We start from the raw sequence: 17,371 nt of genomic DNA, 5'->3' as shown, positions 1-17,371 counted from the left end.
TTTTTTTTCACTTTTTGGCATAAATTGTTTAATTGGTCTAGCAAAGGGTTGTTGTTTTTCCAGAATGTTGTCCAATAATTTAAGAAAGACACAGAAATATATGCAAATTATTAGAGAATCAAACAATGGATAAATAAAAATGAGTTAAAGTAGATTGTCCGCTCCATACTACGTCAAAAATGATTTTTAATGATAATTAATTAAAGATAATAGCTAAATATGTCTTTTTTGCTTTTACATTAAACTAATGACAACTAATTGATACCATAAAAGACTTAATATTCATAAATAAAACAAGAATAAAAAATATATCGAACTAAAACACAAAGTTTTATCTCGTCTTATAATTTCTTTATCGAATTCTAATAAAAAAATAAAATATCTTTAACACAATCTATCGTTAAACTCGAATTTAATACCATCATTGAGTAAAAACAAATTTTCACTTTCTTTGTTAAGAAAACTTCTTATAAATAAAGTAGAAATATAATGAATCTCAATAGGCAAACAATTAGACAATAAATAAAATAGTTAAAAATCAAAAGTTTATGTCAAATAATACATATAAACAAATACACTGTGTTTTTGTTTTTATAACACCATCATCTCACAACACTCAACAATTATGGGACCATCCTCCCTTATTCCTGAAATTAAATAATTCAATTTTTTTTACATGCATAACACATAATAATAATTATTACCTTTTATTGTACTTATGAAACTTTATGATTGTAATATATATCGGATAAAAGATCTAAATCATAGTTTGAATTTGTAGCATATTTTATTCTTTTATTATTTTTGTAAAAAGGAAAAATATTTTTTCTTTTATTCAGTATTTTCAATCCAAGCCGAACTAGAAAAGGTTATAACAATCACTGCACCAGATCAAAATTTTTCGTTAGTTAATCTCCATTCTTGGCACATATGAGGTATTCTAATAATGTTTAGTAATAAATAAGAATATTTCATTAAAGGTAAAAGCGCAACTAAAATTATCTGTTATAATAAGTAAAAATAACTATATTATGTAAGAATTATTTACATGGATGATGCATATTATTTAAACTAACTCAGAACAATAGTACTTTACGAAGTATATGAAAAGTTAATGACCGCTTACACCAGACTAATATATGCAATATTACTATTATTGTTGATCAATAAAACTAATATACTTATATACGTGAAATCTAAATCAGCTACCAAATGGTCTTTAAAAGTTAAGCAAAATAGTAAATAGTTGGTCATCAAAATAATTTATAATAAATATTTTTTATATTAATGTATGATATATATTTTTAATATAAAATAATATATACATTGTCTATATATTTAAATAGTGAATATAATTGATTTTTATCAATCAAGCCTTGCCCTAAAAGAAATAATTTATAATACCAATAAGGTGAAAAAGAAACCAATTGATCATATCATAACTAGTGTTTAAATTTAAACTAAATAAGATTAACTTACTAATTGCTATCATAACTTATTATCATTTTTTTAAAGACTATTAAATTTCTTAAGCTGAAGATCTACTAAAAATAAATTCTATTCCATAAAAAACACAGATCAAACTCTACTTATGTAATTATACTATATATTTTAATTAATTCGTCTTACTTTCCTTTTTTTTATATATTTAATAATTTTTCAATTTCAAAAGTTTCACTTAATATGTTAATTTTCATCTTTGCTACCAATTTTTTTAATTTTTTTTTTAATATATAATTTTTAAAAATATTTTTTTGTGGGGGTGGGGGTGGGGGAGGCAGGCACCACGTGCTACTAGTCATGAAAGATGAGAGTTCATATTTAAGAACTCTCAACTAATCCAAACCAAACAATGAACCAAAATTTAATTCCAATTTTCTTCTTCTTCTTCTTGTAGATTTTTTTTTATAGCAAATATATACAACCATTTATACTTCAGATTCACATTGTTCTCTCGACTATATTGCCCCCCTTTTCAATTCTTGAACCATAATGCTTCATACACTATAATCAGATTGAAAAAAAAATTGATCTTTCTCTTAAAGATTGAAACTTTCTTGAAATTTTTTGACACCCACTTTGAGTTTCTTCTCAATTTGGACATTTCTTCACTGTTTCTGTGTGAATTTGCTGTTTTTGCGAAAAGGGTATGTATATTTTGCACTCAAATCAAACTGGGAAATGTTTAAATTTTACTGCAGAACTGTGTAAACTGTAAAGACTCCTCTTTTAGCTTTGTAATTTGTTAAATATGTGTACTTGTTATTTTCTTCTGTTTCCTTTTTTTTTTCTCTTTTGAATTGTCTGTGTTGTGAAGTGTGTGTAGTTTCAGTTTGATTTGGTATTTGATTAGTTGACATGGCAAAACCTGTACTCTTGCAATAGAAATAGAAAGAGACCTTTTCTTTTGGACTGCTATGTGCTCTGATTCCTGTGATCATACTCTAGTTCACATATAGCTCGGAAGGGTGTGGCCTAGTGGTTAGTGAAGTGGGGTCGAGAACCATGAGGTATTTTGTTCAAATCCCAATGGAGACAAAAAAAAACTAGGTGCCCTTGGTGGACACGTATCAGGTGGAATAAGTCGAGGTGTGTGTAAGGTGATCCAAACATAAAAAAAGAAAATAAAAAGAAATCTAGTTCACATATTGTTGGTCTTGTAATAAAGGTTCTTACTTGGTGAGGTTGCTCTAATACATTTGATTTTCTGTGAACTTAAGTAACTTAGTTTTTGTCCTAATAAGGCTCAAGTTACCTAGTTTTATCACTTAATAAGTTGGACTATGAAATAAGAGATCAAAGAGTAGTGGTTGGTCGCTTGTCTATAAATTATGTTTTTATTGCAGCCAAAAGCAGCCCTTTTTGAAATGTAAAGTTACATTCCTCTTGGTTTCAGGAAGTAACAACATGTCGGAATCTCAAAGGAGGCCAGCGGTGATTGGGATCAGGGGTGGAAATGGGTACATCAATGGTGCACTTCCATTGAGGTCTCCGATTTCTAGGGCTGAAGTTGCTGAGTTCTGTCATGCCCTTGGCGGGAAACGGCCTATTAATAGCATCTTAATTGCAAACAATGGTATGGCAGCTGTGAAGTTTATACGTAGTATTAGGACGTGGGCGTATGAGACATTTGGTTCAGAGAAGGCAATTTTGTTGGTTGCAATGGCTACGCCTGAGGACATGAGGATAAATGCAGAACACATTAGAATAGCTGATCAGTTTGTAGAAGTTCCTGGTGGGACGAATAACAACAACTATGCTAATGTGCAGCTCATTGTGGAGGTTTGTAAATATCTTTTTAAGCCAATGAGAACATGTCTCCGGATAACTTGATCTTGCATGCGCATCTTTTTGTACCTGTTTCCATTTAAAACCTTCTTGTAAAGGGACCAGGGATCGGTGCGAAAAGCAAAAAAGAAAATAGTTACACATGGTGTACTTTCTTTTGTGTAGATGGCAGAGATGACTCGTGTCGATGCAGTTTGGCCTGGTTGGGGTCATGCATCAGAAAACCCTGAACTGCCAGATGCATTGGATGCAAAGGGGATCATATTTCTTGGACCACCAGCTACGTCAATGGCAGCACTAGGAGACAAAATTGGTTCATCTTTGATTGCTCAAGCTGCAGAAGTCCCCACCCTTCCTTGGAGTGGCTCCCATGTAAGTCTTTATCGTCATTCTTCTATATTAGTCTCATAGTGTTCAGTCTGCATCTAATGGACATTTCGTCAATTCTACAGGTCAAAGTTCCTCCAGAAAGCTCTTTGGTTTGTATCCCAGATGAAATATATGCTAAAGCATGCGTTTACACGACGGAAGAAGCAATTGCTAGTTGTCAAGTAGTAGGTTACCCGGCAATGATCAAGGCATCCTGGGGTGGTGGTGGTAAAGGCATAAGAAAGGTCTGCCTTTTTGTATACTAGAACATCGAGTAGTGTGAATAACAATGTTAATTTTTTACTGCTCATTTGGTAATGAAACTTTTTACTTAGCAAAAAAAAAGAAGACAGTGTTAATTTGATATTCTTGCAAAAAAGAAAAGGTAGAATGAAAGAAATAAAAAGACTAGTGGAATACACAAGATATTGATTCAACCTAACTCCACAGCTCTTATTACTTGATCATTCCAGGTACATAATGATGACGAGGTTAGGGCACTATTCAAGCAAGTTCAGGGTGAAGTTCCTGGCTCTCCAATATTTATAATGAAAGTTGCTTCTCAGGTTCAGCCATCTTCTTTCTTGTTTGATCTTAGTGCTAGATCATATCTTTGGAGAGAGTATTTTTAACATTATAAACTTTTCTTTTTCTTTTTAAATAAGTAGAGTCGGCATCTAGAAGTCCAGTTATTATGTGATCAATATGGCAATGTTGCAGCTTTGCACAGCCGTGATTGTAGTGTTCAAAGGCGACACCAAAAGGTTAGTTTGTATTTACCTTTTGATTATTGTTTAGATGAATTATAAAGACAATGCTTATCTTCTTCTATTTGCAATGTTGAGGCAAATAGCAGAGCTTATGTAAGGCAGCCAAGGATAGACATCAGTGAAACGTCATCACTAATGTGTCTTAATTTTCTTGAAACTTAGATTATTGAAGAGGGGCCAATTACAGTCGCTCCGCTAGACACTGTGAAAAAACTTGAGCAGGCTGCTAGAAGACTGGCCAAATGTGTCAATTACGTTGGAGCTGCCACTGTTGAGTATCTTTACAGTATGGACACTGGAGAGTACTATTTCTTGGAACTAAACCCTCGGTTACAGGTTGGTGATACTGCCATCTGCTTGAGTGTGCACCTGAGTCCAAGTGTTTTTGTTCACCACATGGAGGAAGAATTGATCAATTTGTCCCCCCTTATTTGTCTCATGTGTGTTTAAAGCCAACACATTAATAGTCAAGAATTAATTTGATGTTGATTCTTACTTTAAAACATTTCTCTGATCGTGATCACCTCCATTATGATCTGGAATTTTTTCATTTAAGTTACATCTTTCTCATTCTATTAGGTTGAACACCCTGTAACTGAATGGATAGCAGAAATAAATCTGCCAGCTGCTCAAGTTGCTGTTGGCATGGGGATTCCTCTGTGGCAAATTCCAGGTTTTGTGCCACATGTCACTCTTCTTGGCTTAAGATGTTCGGGTTTCTCCTTCCCCTTTTTCTTAGTCATTCTCCTTTGATTCTATTAGAAATACGGCGGTTCTATGGAATGGAACATGGTGCGGGATATGATGCTTGGAGAAAAACATCTATTGTTGCAACACCATTTGATTTTGACAAGGCTGAATCGACAAGGCCAAAAGGTCATTGTGTGGCTGTGCGTGTAACAAGTGAGGATCCCGACGATGGTTTTAAGCCAACCAGTGGTAAAGTACAGGTAAAGTATCTTCTGAAATGTTTCACTTTCCTTTTCTGATCCAGTGCTTCTAGGCTATGTTGCTCAGACTATTCAAAAATGTCGGCGGGTGCATGCCGGATCCTCCAAAAGGAGTGCATTTTGGAGGATCCGACACGGGTGCTGCAACATCATTGGAGAGTCCGAGAAACATAACTTTTAGGTTGAATGATTGTTAATTTACATTTCATAATGTAGGAGCTGAGTTTTAAGAGCAAACCGAATGTGTGGGCATACTTCTCTGTCAAGGTACACATAAATTAGATGGAAATAAATTGTTGGGGTGGTTGAATTGTTGCAAAACGTAATAATCCTCTTTCCTTGCAGTCTGGCGGTGGCATTCATGAATTTTCAGACTCTCAGTTTGGTAAGCTGGACTTTAATCATACAGCACTATTTCTCTTTGACTTATCTTGAATTTTCAGCTGAAAAGTTAAGTACTCCCTCCATTTCAATTCATTTTCTTACTTTCCTTTTTAGTCTCTTTTAAAAAGAATGCTTCTTTCCTTTTTTGACAACTCTTTAATCTCAAATTTCTGCATGACATGTTTATGACCACAAGATTAAAAAATATTTTGGTACATTCTACATATCTTTAGTTTAAGACCACAATATTTAAAAGTTCTCTTTACTTTCTTAAACTCTGTGCCAAATCAAAACCAGGCGAATGATTTGAAACAAAGGGAGAAATTATTTTGTAATATCAACCTAGAATATTCAGCTTCAATCAGGCAGTTGCCTCTTGTTTTGGGTCTACCAATGGTATGACTCAACTTTGTAAAATATTATAACCTTTTGTCTCCTCGTAGCTGAAAAGAAAAATCATTTTTTAATTCCTTTTTTTTTCTTGGGAAACTCACTTTATTCTATTCATGGATGAAAGCATAAGTATACATTACATTAGAACTAAAGGTTGCTGTATGACTGAATGGTGAAGTTCCTTCGCGTCTCTAGCTGTGATGCTGTTTCACCAGTAAAGCATGCATACGCCATTTTCTTTTTAATTCGAGTGCTAGTTAAAGAATAGCTAATAAGGAAACTGCTTTCTAACGCCAAGCTAATTTGAAACATCAAACCTGAGGTGTTTGGGTTTGTGTATTATGGTGATAGCTTATTACGGGATTTGCTTCAATTTTAAGCCGACTTCTATTCTGGTTCTTCCTAAAAAATTTTGACAATGTTATCAAACGTCGGCTGGATTTTTTTAATAATTTCTTATGGAAAATGTTTCCACATATTCTATCAGATTCAGATATCATACCTTGTATTTCAAAATACAAATGCCTGACAAAGAAAATTCTAAATTGTGTCTAACCTATTGAATTTATGGACTTCTATATCTTAATGCAGGACATGTTTTTGCATTTGGAGAGTCCAGACCCCTGGCCATTGCAAACATGGTTCTCGGACTAAAGGAAATCCAGATCCGAGGAGAGATTCGTACTAATGTTGATTACACAATTGATCTATTGCATGTAAGTCTCAGATTAGAAAAAGTTCATAACCAACTCCATTCAAGTGTTATTTCTCTGCATTAAGTTAGGCATTTTCTACAGGCTTCAGATTATAGAGAAAATAAGATACACACTGGATGGTTGGACAGTAGAATTGCAATGAGGGTAAGAGCAGAAAGACCTCCTTGGTATCTTTCTGTAGTTGGAGGAGCTCTTTATGTAAGTTACCTGTTTCATGACTGATGATGGTTTGTAAAATTTTTTTTTGGGAATTTCTTGCAAAATTAATACTAGTATACCATGTTGTCACTTGTCAATCTCAGAAAGCTTCTGCAAGTGGTGCGGCCGTGGTTTCTGAATATATTGGTTATCTTGAAAAGGGACAAATCCCACCCAAGGTAATCAGTCTTAGAATGTGTGCCCTGGTCTGAATCTTACATTTTCTCCATCTCTTTATTGGAATAACCTGTCATCCATCTATGTGCAGCATATATCCCTTGTGAACTCTCAAGTCTCACTTAACATTGAAGGGAGCAAGTACACAGTAAGTGGATGCTGTACTCACTTCATTCTATATATTGTTGCTTTTGGGTTTTGGTGGTATGAGGGGAGAAGGTAAAAGCTAGCTAATTCTGTTCAGCTACCTCTGCAAGAAATTTTTTTCATTATGAACTGTTTTTTTGTGCTTCAATTATCTCATTATTTTGTTGGCTCTACTGTTCTTTCCTTGTTTGTTGTGTGCTGCTCCCATGTCATATTATTTTGTTGTTGTTACTGCCTCATTTCTGTACTCTTTTTTTCAAACTGCTTGGAAATGCTTTATTTTAAGCTGAGGGTCTATTGGAAACAACCTCTCTATCTCTACGAGGTAGGGGTAAGGTTTGTGTACACTCTACCTTCCCCAGACCCACTTTTGGGATAACACTGGGTATGTTGTTGTTTTCAGATCTTCTTTCCTGATTCTGTTTCGTGGACTGTTTGCAACTCAGTAATTTTATGGTTTTGTCTCTTAGATTAATATGGTGAGGGGAGGACCAGGAAGCTACAGATTGAGGATGAATGAATCAGAGATCGAAGCAGAAATACATACTCTGCGTGACGGAGGACTGTTGATGCAGGCAATGATCAATTACCCTGCAACTTTTCTATGTACCCTTCAATCAGATACCAAACTATCTTCTATAGTAGCCAGTGTTTTATGTTGTGTATAATTTGTGAAAATGATGTGCGGAAAAGACTCATTTATTCCTTTCACATTCGAAACTCATATATACATCTAAGTTCCCTTAATCACTGCAGCTGGACGGGAACAGTCATGTTATATATGCAGAGGAGGAAGCAGCTGGAACTCGCCTTCTAATTGATGGAAGAACTTGCTTGCTACAGGTACCAATAATTGTTCAGTTACCGATATGTTTTATTTTTTTAGGAATTGGCACCTTCTTATCATATAATATTCGTCGATTCCAGAATGATCATGATCCATCAAAGTTAGTTGCTGAGACACCCTGCAAACTTCTGAGATATTTGATGTCTGATGGTAGTCATGTTGATGCTGACACACCTTATGCAGAGGTTGAGGTGATGAAGATGTGCATGCCCCTTCTTTCACCTGCTTCAGGAGTTATCCATTTCAAGATGTCTGAAGGTCAAGCAATGCAGGTAACGTGTTTGCAAACAAAGCATACATTTCTCTCGTCTGCATCAACTTAAACATAAGTTTGTGTGTAGGCTGGTGAGCTCATAGCATCACTTGATTTAGATGATCCTTCTGCTGTAAGAAAAGCTGAGCCTTTTCTTGGAAGCTTTCCTGTTTTGGGACCTCCTACTGCTATATCTGAAAAAGTCCATCAGAGATGTGCTGCAAGTCTGAATGCAGCAAGGATGATTCTTGCCGGATATGACCATAATGTTGATGATGTAAGTAATTTCATATGAAGATTTGAAGTTGATGGTAGAACGTAATTGCTTGTGGAACATCTTTTCATCTGAGTAGTAATGTAAAAACATTTTACCCAATGCATGATTTAACACAACTTAATCTTCCAATACCAGGTGGTTCATAACTTGTTAAATTGCTTGGACAGTCCTGAGCTTCCATTTCTACAGTGGCAAGAATGCATATCCGTGCTGGCAACACGTCTTCCGAAGGACCTCAGATTAGACGTAAATGATTGGATAATGATTTTTTCCCTCTGTTGTTGAAGAGTAGTAGTTCTCCAGCTCAATGAATGTTTTGCTTTGTGTGTTCTTGTTGCAGTTGGAAGCAAAATTTAAGGAATATGAGGGAATTTCCAGCTTGCAAAATGTTGACTTCCCTGCCAGAATTCTTAGAGGTGTTCTTGAGGTGCATCTTTACTACATCTTCTACTTCTTTCACATTAATTTTTGTTGTTTTTTCTTTTATTGGTTCAAGTACTATATCTTCTAACGTTGATTTATTTACTTTAGACTCACCTAAGAACCTGCTCAGAAAAAGAAAAAGGAGCTCAGGAAAGACTGGTTGAACCTTTGATGAGTCTCGTCAAGTCTTATGAGGGTGGAAGAGAGAGTCATGCCCGTGGTATTGTCCATTCCCTTTTTCAGGAGTATCTATCTGTTGAAGAATTGTTTAGTGACAATCTCCAGGTTAGTTGTCTTCAAACAATTATTTTACGATAATCATCCTTTGCATGATTCATGACTACATATTTAAGTTTGAGCACCTTTATAGCTTGGAATATACTTCAGCATCTGCACTTAAATAAAAGTATAACAATAGTTTAACCATTATAGAATATGAGGCTGTAGAGTGCTCATAGTGAGATACTAGAAATGTAAATTAACAAAAAGCGTAATTCTTCTGACTTATTCACTCTTCATCCTTTCCAATTTCTTTATCAAAATTTTCTTATTATTAGTATGGTAAACATTCCCTAAATCGTTCAAACAAAGCGGCCCCTTATTATTCATAGACCATGATTTTTTCCTAAAATGATTTGGATTTACATTGTAGATCATCTATGCATTCTCATATTATTTGTTTTCTGTTACCATAAGCAGCTTTTTTTTAATTTTTATTTTGGCCAACCATCTCTGTAGAAAGCCTCGAGATCATTTGAATTATCAAATTTTACTTGCTATTGCATGTCTTCTGTCTTAGGATGTTGTCAGTAAGAACATGCATACGCAGTGATATCATATCTTGATTTCTGGGTGATGTATCAGCTCTGTCATTTCATTAACTTTACTCTTCCATTTTTGTTACTCGTTGAGATATTCAGTAATCTACTACAGAAAAATGGAAGGGAGTTGGAACACCACATTAGTTCAACTGATATTTGATTCAGTTCTGATATCTTCCTTTTTCAGGCTGATGTGATTGAACGACTCCGGCTTCAATATAAGAAAGATCTCCTGAAGGTTCTCGACATAGTGCTTTCTCATCAGGTATAAACTAATTATTCGTGTGTTAACTTTCCTTTCGTCTAATGTTGTTTAAGCTGGAAAATATCCAGTACCAATAATGTGTTATTTTACAGGGTGTTAAACGTAAAAATAAGCTTATACTTAGTCTGATGGAGCAACTGGTGTATCCCAATCCTGCAGCATACAGGGAAAAACTTATCCGTTTCTCACAACTCAACCATACAAATTATTCCGAGGTTGGTATCGCATATGTTCTTCGATTAAGAGATTGGTATTCATACCTATGCCTGTCGAAATTTGAGAAACCATATTGTTCGTATCCATACCTTTGACTTACAATCTTGATATTAAAAAGATCTCTAAGATCAACACTAGAAGCAACTGCTCGTCATTTTCTCCTTGGTTCCTGATATCCTGCGGACCTTTTAAGTTGTTATGGAGCACAATGGATAGTGAGAACTGAGAATTAACATTGGCGGATCCAAAGTTTAAACATGACCTGTTCAGTTTTTAAGGTTCTCAGCGCATGCGCTTGCTCTCCTTGGGGACCATGTAGTCCGGATCCTCTATCACATACTTCTGGCCTCTCCCTCTCATCTAACCGTTCTCGACAATCATCTAGTATGATGATAATTTGACAAGATTGTTTGATCTCATGATGTATTATTAAATATATGGGTAAACACTAAACCACTTGACAGAATTTCTAAGTCTTGATTTGGATTTTACAGTTGGCACTGAAGGCCAGTCAACTCCTTGAACAAACTAAACTGAGTGAATTACGTTCAAGTATTGCCAGAAGTCTTTCTGAGTTAGAGATGTTCACTGAAGAAGGTGACACTATGGATACTCCTAAGCGGAAAAGTGCCATTAATGAAAGAATGGAAGCTCTAGTGGGTGCTCCTTTAGCAGTCGAAGATGCACTTGTAGGCCTTTTCGATCACGGTGATCACACCCTTCAGAGGCGAGTTGTGGAGACCTATGTTCGTAGACTCTATCAGGTATTGTATTTAAAGACTTAGTATTACTTGTTTTGGTTGAATTTTTGGCACATCTGCAGTTAAGAAATATGTATAGTTTCTTTATCTGAATTTTGATATCTGCTCTAGCCTTACCTCGTTCAAGGGAGTGTGAGGATGCAGTGGCACAGATCTGGACTAATAGCTACATGGCAATTTTTGGAAGAGCATGTGGAGAGAAAGAGTGGTTATGGAGACAATGTGATGGTAAAACCGTTAGTTGAGAAACACAGTGAGAAAAAATGGGGAGCCATGGTTATTATCAAATCTCTCCAACTCCTGCCAACAGTACTAACTGCTGCATTGAGGGAGACAGCACATGGCTTGCATGCAGAGATGGCAAATGGATCCACTCCACCAGTCAGTCATGGTAATATGCTGCACATTGCGTTGGTGGGCATCAACAACCAAATGAGTTTGCTTCAGGATAGGTATTACCATTGTCGATGTTATGGTTTTCGCAGCTCAATTTCTACTGTTAAAGTAACTCCTAAATTAGATACTCCCTCCATTTCAATTTGCTTGTCAGGTTTTCACTTGGCACAGGGTTTAAGAAAGCAAATAAGACTTCTGAATCTTGTGCTCTTAAATTAAAGATATGTGGAATGTGCCAAAATTCCCTTTAATCTATGGTCTTAAACATGCCATGTGGAAAGTTGGAGTTAAAGAGTTGCCAAAAAAGGAAAGAGACATTCTTTTTTGAAACATACTAAAACAGAAAGTAAGACAAACAAATTGAAATAGAGGGAGTATATGGATAAAGCATGAGGCATACAAGTAGATACCCATTAACAAGTGGTAATAGGATAGACCTTCTTTATCTGGTACGGCTTAGTATTTTGCATGTGTATCTGGTCCAATGATGCAAGAAACTGACCTATATCATGCTTTCCCTTGCTTATCATTGGAATACCATTGTTTGCAGTGGAGATGAAGATCAGGCTCAAGAGAGAATTAACAAGTTAGCTAAAATTTTGAGAGAGAAAGCTGTGAGCTCTAGCCTTAAAAGTGCAGGCGTAGAGGTTATCAGTTGCATCATACAGAGAGATGAAGGGAGGGTGCCTATGAGGCATTCCTTTCACTGGTCAGCAGAGAAGCTGTATTTTGAGGAGGAGCCTTTACTACGTCATCTAGAGCCTCCTCTATCCATTTACCTTGAATTGGTTTGTATTTTGCTTAACTTCATCTCTTCCTGTTATTTGTATCCTATATTACTATGGTGTTTTTTTTCCTGGACCTTGAGCTGATCTTAGGTTCATAATTCCCTGGAATACAGGAAAAACTTAAGGTCTATGATAATATAAAGTATACTCCATCCCGAGACCGTCAGTGGCACCTCTATACTGCTGCAGACAAGCAGAGTCCAATCCAGAGGATGTTTCTCAGAACACTTGTTAGACAATCAACATCAGATGACAGTTTACTAGCGTATCAGGGATTGAATCAGGGAACAACTCATTCCCCTCTGGCTTTGTCTCTCACCTCAAGAAGCATTTTGAGGTCCTTAACATCGGCACTGGAAGAGCTTGAACTTAATCTCCATAATACGACTCTCAAAGCTGACCATGCTCATATGTACTTGTATATTTTACGAGAGCAAGAGATAGCTGATCTGTTACCATACCATAAGTCAGTAACTTGTTTGTCTTCATGCTCTGCTATTAAGGACAAAAGTTGTCAGATGGCTCACTTCATGACTTTTTGCAGGAAGGCAGACCTAAATAATGAGCACAAAGAGGCGGAAGTTCAGAAAATCTTAGAAGACCTAGCGCATGAAATTAATGCATCTGTTGGTGTGAAGATGCATAAGTTAGGTGTTTGTGAGTGGGAGGTGAAACTTTGGGTGTCATCTGCAGGAGATGCAACTGGTGCTTGGAGGATTTTGGTTGCAAATGTGACAGGTCACACCTGCATTGTTCATGTAAGTAAAATTTAGCATGTATGTGAGATTTTTTAATGATTTATCTGATCTGAAACTGGCTTGTATTGTATTGGAGAACACACATCAGCCAGCGTTTGGCCTTGGACCACAAATGGTCACTTTCTTTTTATCAATTTTCTCTCTTCTATTATCTTTTCTAGTAGACAGTTTAAAGTTTATCAAGCTTATGATAGAAAGGTGCATAGTACTGTGTTAGCACCACAAAATTTTGGACTGACATTTGTTGTTCCATTATCACGAAATAATTCATTCCAACTTCATGTATTGGTTTTATTCATAGAAAACTATTAACTATGATATCATGCTATTGGAAATTGAATTCTCAGATTTATCGAGAAGTTGAAGATACAAGAAAACAAAGAGTAGTGTATCATTCTGCCATTGGTAATGGTCCTTTGAATGGGATGCCAGTTACAGCACCATATCCACCTTTGGATGCGCTTGACAAGAAACGGCTTTTGGCTCGCAAGAGCAACAGCACGACTTACTGCTACGATTTTCCTCTGGTAAACATCTGGATAGAAGTAGAATTCTGCTGGCTATTACAATCTGAATCAATATCATCATCCTAAAAAAAATCCCTCGTGCAGGCATTTGAAGCAGCATTGGAGAAGTCTTGGGCAAGTCATAATCCTCGAACAGAAAAGCCCAAGGACAAGGTCCTCCTGAAAGTCACAGAGTTAAGTTTTGCTGACAAAGAAGGAAGCTGGGGTACTCCTCTTGTCTCTGTGGTGCGTCAGCCTGGATTCAATGATGTCGGCTTGGTGGCATGGATAATGGAAATGTCTACTCCCGAGTTCCCTATGGGAAGGAAAATTCTTGTTGTGGCAAATGATGTCACCCACATAAATGGATCTTTTGGCCCAAGAGAAGATGCATTTTTCCAAGCAGTGACTGATGTTGCTTGCGCACAGAAAATTCCACTTATTTATTTGGCAGCAAATTCAGGAGCTCGTATTGGTGCAGCTGAGGAGGTAAAGTCTTGCTTCAAAGTTGGATGGTCTGATGAATCAAATCCTGAACGTGGTTTTCAGTATGTATACTTGACTCCTGAGGATCATGAGCGTATTAAATCTTCTGTCATTGCACATGAATTGAAGCTGTCAAATGGTGAAATTCGATGGGTGATAGACACTATTATTGGGAACGAGGATGGCCTAGGTGTTGAGAACTTAAGTGGTAGTGGAGCCATTGCAAGTGCTTATTCTCGGGCATATCATGAAACATTTACCTTGACATATGTAACTGGGAGAACTGTTGGCATAGGTGCTTATCTTGCTCGTCTTGGTATGCGATGTATACAGAGGCTTGATCAGCCAATTATTCTAACAGGTTATTCTGCACTTAACAAACTTTTGGGTCGGGAAGTTTATAGCTCCCACATGCAACTTGGTGGACCTAAAATTATGGCAACTAATGGTGTTGTTCATCTAACTGTCTCTGATGACCTCGAGGGGATATCAGCGATTTTAAATTGGCTGAGCTTCGTACCACCATATTGTGGTGGTCCACTTCCTATTTCAACTCCTGTGGATCCTCCAGAAAGACCTGTTGAGTACTTCCCAGAAACCACATGTGATCCACGCGCAGCCATATCTGGCTTCACAGATGCAAGTGGAAAGTGGTTGGGAGGCATTTTTGACAAGGAGAGCTTCATTGAGACACTGGAGGGCTGGGCAAGGACTGTCGTGACAGGCAGGGCAAAACTTGGAGGAATCCCTGTAGGGATAGTTGCTGTTGAAACCCAAACTATGAAGCAAGTTATCCCTGCGGATCCTGGACAGCTTGATTCTCACGAAAGGGTTGTCCCTCAAGCAGGGCAAGTATGGTTTCCTGACTCTGCAACTAAAACAGCTCAAGCATTGATGGACTTCAATAGAGAGGAGCTGCCCCTTTTCATTCTTGCCAACTGGAGGGGATTTTCAGGTGGACAGAGGGATCTCTTTGAAGGTATCCTTCAAGCAGGATCAACCATTGTCGAGAACCTCAGAACATACAAGCAGCCTGTTTTTGTTTACATCCCTATGATGGGTGAACTCCGTGGTGGGGCATGGGTGGTTGTGGACAGTAAGATAAATTCAGACCACATCGAAATGTATGCAGAACGGACAGCCAGGGGAAATGTCCTTGAGCCAGAAGGTATGATTGAAATTAGATTCAGAACAAAAGAACAGCTCGAGTGCATGGGTAGAACTGACCAACAGCTTATCAATCTCAAGTCAAAGCTTCAGGAAGCCAAGACCGCAGGGGTATATGCTAATGTTGATGCCTTAGTGAAGCAAATTAAAACCCGTGAGACACAGCTTTTGCCCGTGTACACGCAGATAGCTACAAAGTTTGCAGAGTTACATGATACTTCGTCAAGAATGGCGTCCACGGGGGTGATCCGTAAAATAGTAGATTGGGAAACTTCTCGTTCATTCTTTTACGGACGTCTGCTTCGAAGAGTAGAGGAGGAAATGTTGGTCAAAACTGTGAGGAATGCTGCTGGTGACCAGCTTTCTTATAAATCTGCTATGGGTATGGTGAAAAGCTGGTTTTTGGATTCAAAACAAGGCAATGTAGATGCTTGGATCGATGATGAAGCCTTTTTCTCATGGAAGAATGACCCCAAGAACTATGAAGAACAACTACAAGAATTGCGGGTGCAAAAGGTACTACTTCAGCTATCGAAGATTGGTGATTCGACATTGGATTTACATGCCCTACCACAAGGTCTTCTTTCCCTCCTACAGAAGGTTAGCAATCAAATCTCTTCTGTAGCATCAACATTTCCAAAATTTTGATCCCCCTCCTTTTTATCTTTACCTGCTTAAGGTTCCTTAATAAAAACTTCATGTTTCCATGTGCAGGTCGAGCCAGCAACACGAGAGCAATTGATCCGTGACCTAAAAAAGGTGCTTAATTAGTCAAGCAGCTCGTAACCTGTCAGCAATCATTGTCTTCCATTTGATCAGACAGTTTCCTGCCAACCAGTCCATCCACCTCTTTGGAGAAGCAGCACGGTTAGCACACAATCTGTACCACGATGGTTGTTCTCTCTTCACTATCGATAGTTCATTGTAAAGCTAGACAGAACCACTGGTTTAAATTTGTCTCGCGGAGTGTAAATATTAGCAACTTGAGAGTGAGCAGGATGTTGTCTTCATTCGTTTGAGCAGAAAGATTCGCGGTTCAGCAGGCTCCTTACCTGCAGACCTGATCACTCTTTTATGTATAATTACATCGTCAACTTATAATCTGTCTAACAATTGGTTAGCCTTGAAATTTATTTATTGAATGAATGTCTAAATAAAATATGAGCTGTAATTTATGCTCCTATTAGTTGCTTATTCAGTACTGAGTTTCTCTTGACCATCCTCTTTCTCTTTTCACTATTATTATTTTGTGTTATTCATAGTTTTAGCTTGTAGCAAGACTGCCAGGTCTTGATAGAACTTTGGTCAATGCCTCAAAATATATTTATGTCTATGTTGGTGCATGAAGTTAAAATCGAGTGTCTTTCGAAAACAACCTCTTTTGCTTCCAAAGTAGGGGTAAGGTCTGCATATACTCTGTTCTTTTCAAATTGAAATTTGAATTACGCTGGACATGTTGCTGTCGAAGTCAAAGACCATTGAGTGCAGATTGAATTAAAGACATTCTTTAAGTGATGTCAAAACAAGAAGTTTTGGTCTTAGTACTCCCGCTATTTTTAATTACTTGTTGATTTTTTCTTTTTTAGTTGTTCATAATTGCTTGTTCATTTTGACAAATAAAAAAATGTTACCTATTATACCCTCAATTAATTACTTTAAAAAAGGTAGAACTTTTAAAAATCTTAAGTTTTTAATTCATCCACCTCATAATTAATAGAGGTAAAATGGTAAATTCATTATGTCAATTTTCTTTACAAATGTGCCAACTCAAAAATGAACAAGTAATTAGAAACAAAGAGAGTAATTTTCACGGAGTTGTCAATCGAGGTTTTGCACAAATTTCACGTATTTTAAGGCGGTCTTTAAATTTTTGCCCCTCAAATTGATGGTCTTTAATGGTTAAACTCTGAAATCTTAGAAATTTCATTTAATCACATTTAAACACCAACGATCTTAGCCGCTTAACGGCTAAAACCTACAAAAGAATCACATATGAAGATACTATTTGTTATATA

At 36.8% G+C, this 17,371-nt stretch overlaps 1 protein-coding gene across 1 annotated transcript; it reads left to right on the top strand.

Moving 5' to 3' along the window:
- Nucleotides 1-1,848: 1,848 nt before the first annotated feature.
- LOC107006004 (acetyl-CoA carboxylase 1-like) lies at nt 1,849-16,572 on the top strand. The gene is made up of 32 exons (XM_015204637.2): nt 1,849-2,147; nt 2,897-3,282; nt 3,454-3,660; nt 3,741-3,902; nt 4,131-4,223; nt 4,326-4,421; nt 4,590-4,763; nt 5,007-5,100; nt 5,190-5,377; nt 5,594-5,644; nt 5,723-5,762; nt 6,746-6,870; nt 6,952-7,068; nt 7,173-7,247; nt 7,337-7,393; nt 7,863-7,967; nt 8,149-8,235; nt 8,320-8,511; nt 8,581-8,769; nt 8,905-9,015; nt 9,110-9,196; nt 9,301-9,477; nt 10,201-10,278; nt 10,371-10,493; nt 10,989-11,258; nt 11,367-11,707; nt 12,202-12,439; nt 12,553-12,905; nt 12,984-13,197; nt 13,545-13,724; nt 13,809-15,956; nt 16,071-16,572. Exons 2-32 carry the CDS (start codon nt 2,908-2,910, stop codon nt 16,125-16,127), a joined length of 6,804 nt encoding a protein of 2,267 aa, XP_015060123.1. The 5' UTR covers nt 1,849-2,147; nt 2,897-2,907; the 3' UTR covers nt 16,128-16,572.
- Nucleotides 16,573-17,371: the final 799 nt, after the last annotated feature.

The sequence above is a fragment of the Solanum pennellii genome, chromosome 12 (genome assembly GCF_001406875.1).
Source record: "Solanum pennellii chromosome 12, SPENNV200".
Taxonomy (NCBI): domain Eukaryota; kingdom Viridiplantae; phylum Streptophyta; class Magnoliopsida; order Solanales; family Solanaceae; genus Solanum; species Solanum pennellii.
This window is presented reverse-complemented; position numbering and strand designations above follow the sequence as displayed.

Bases quoted from the DNA above. Each gene is read 5' to 3' on its own strand.
- LOC107006004 (XM_015204637.2), top strand. From the start codon at position 2,908: ATGTCGGAATCTCAAAGGAGGCCAGCGGTGATTGGGATCAGGGGTGGA. The intron at 3,661-3,740 runs GTAAGTCTTTAT...TCAATTCTACAG, and splicing joins TTCCTTGGAGTGGCTCCCAT to GTCAAAGTTCCTCCAGAAAG. The intron at 11,708-12,201 runs GTATTACCATTG...CATTGTTTGCAG, and splicing joins ATGAGTTTGCTTCAGGATAG to TGGAGATGAAGATCAGGCTC.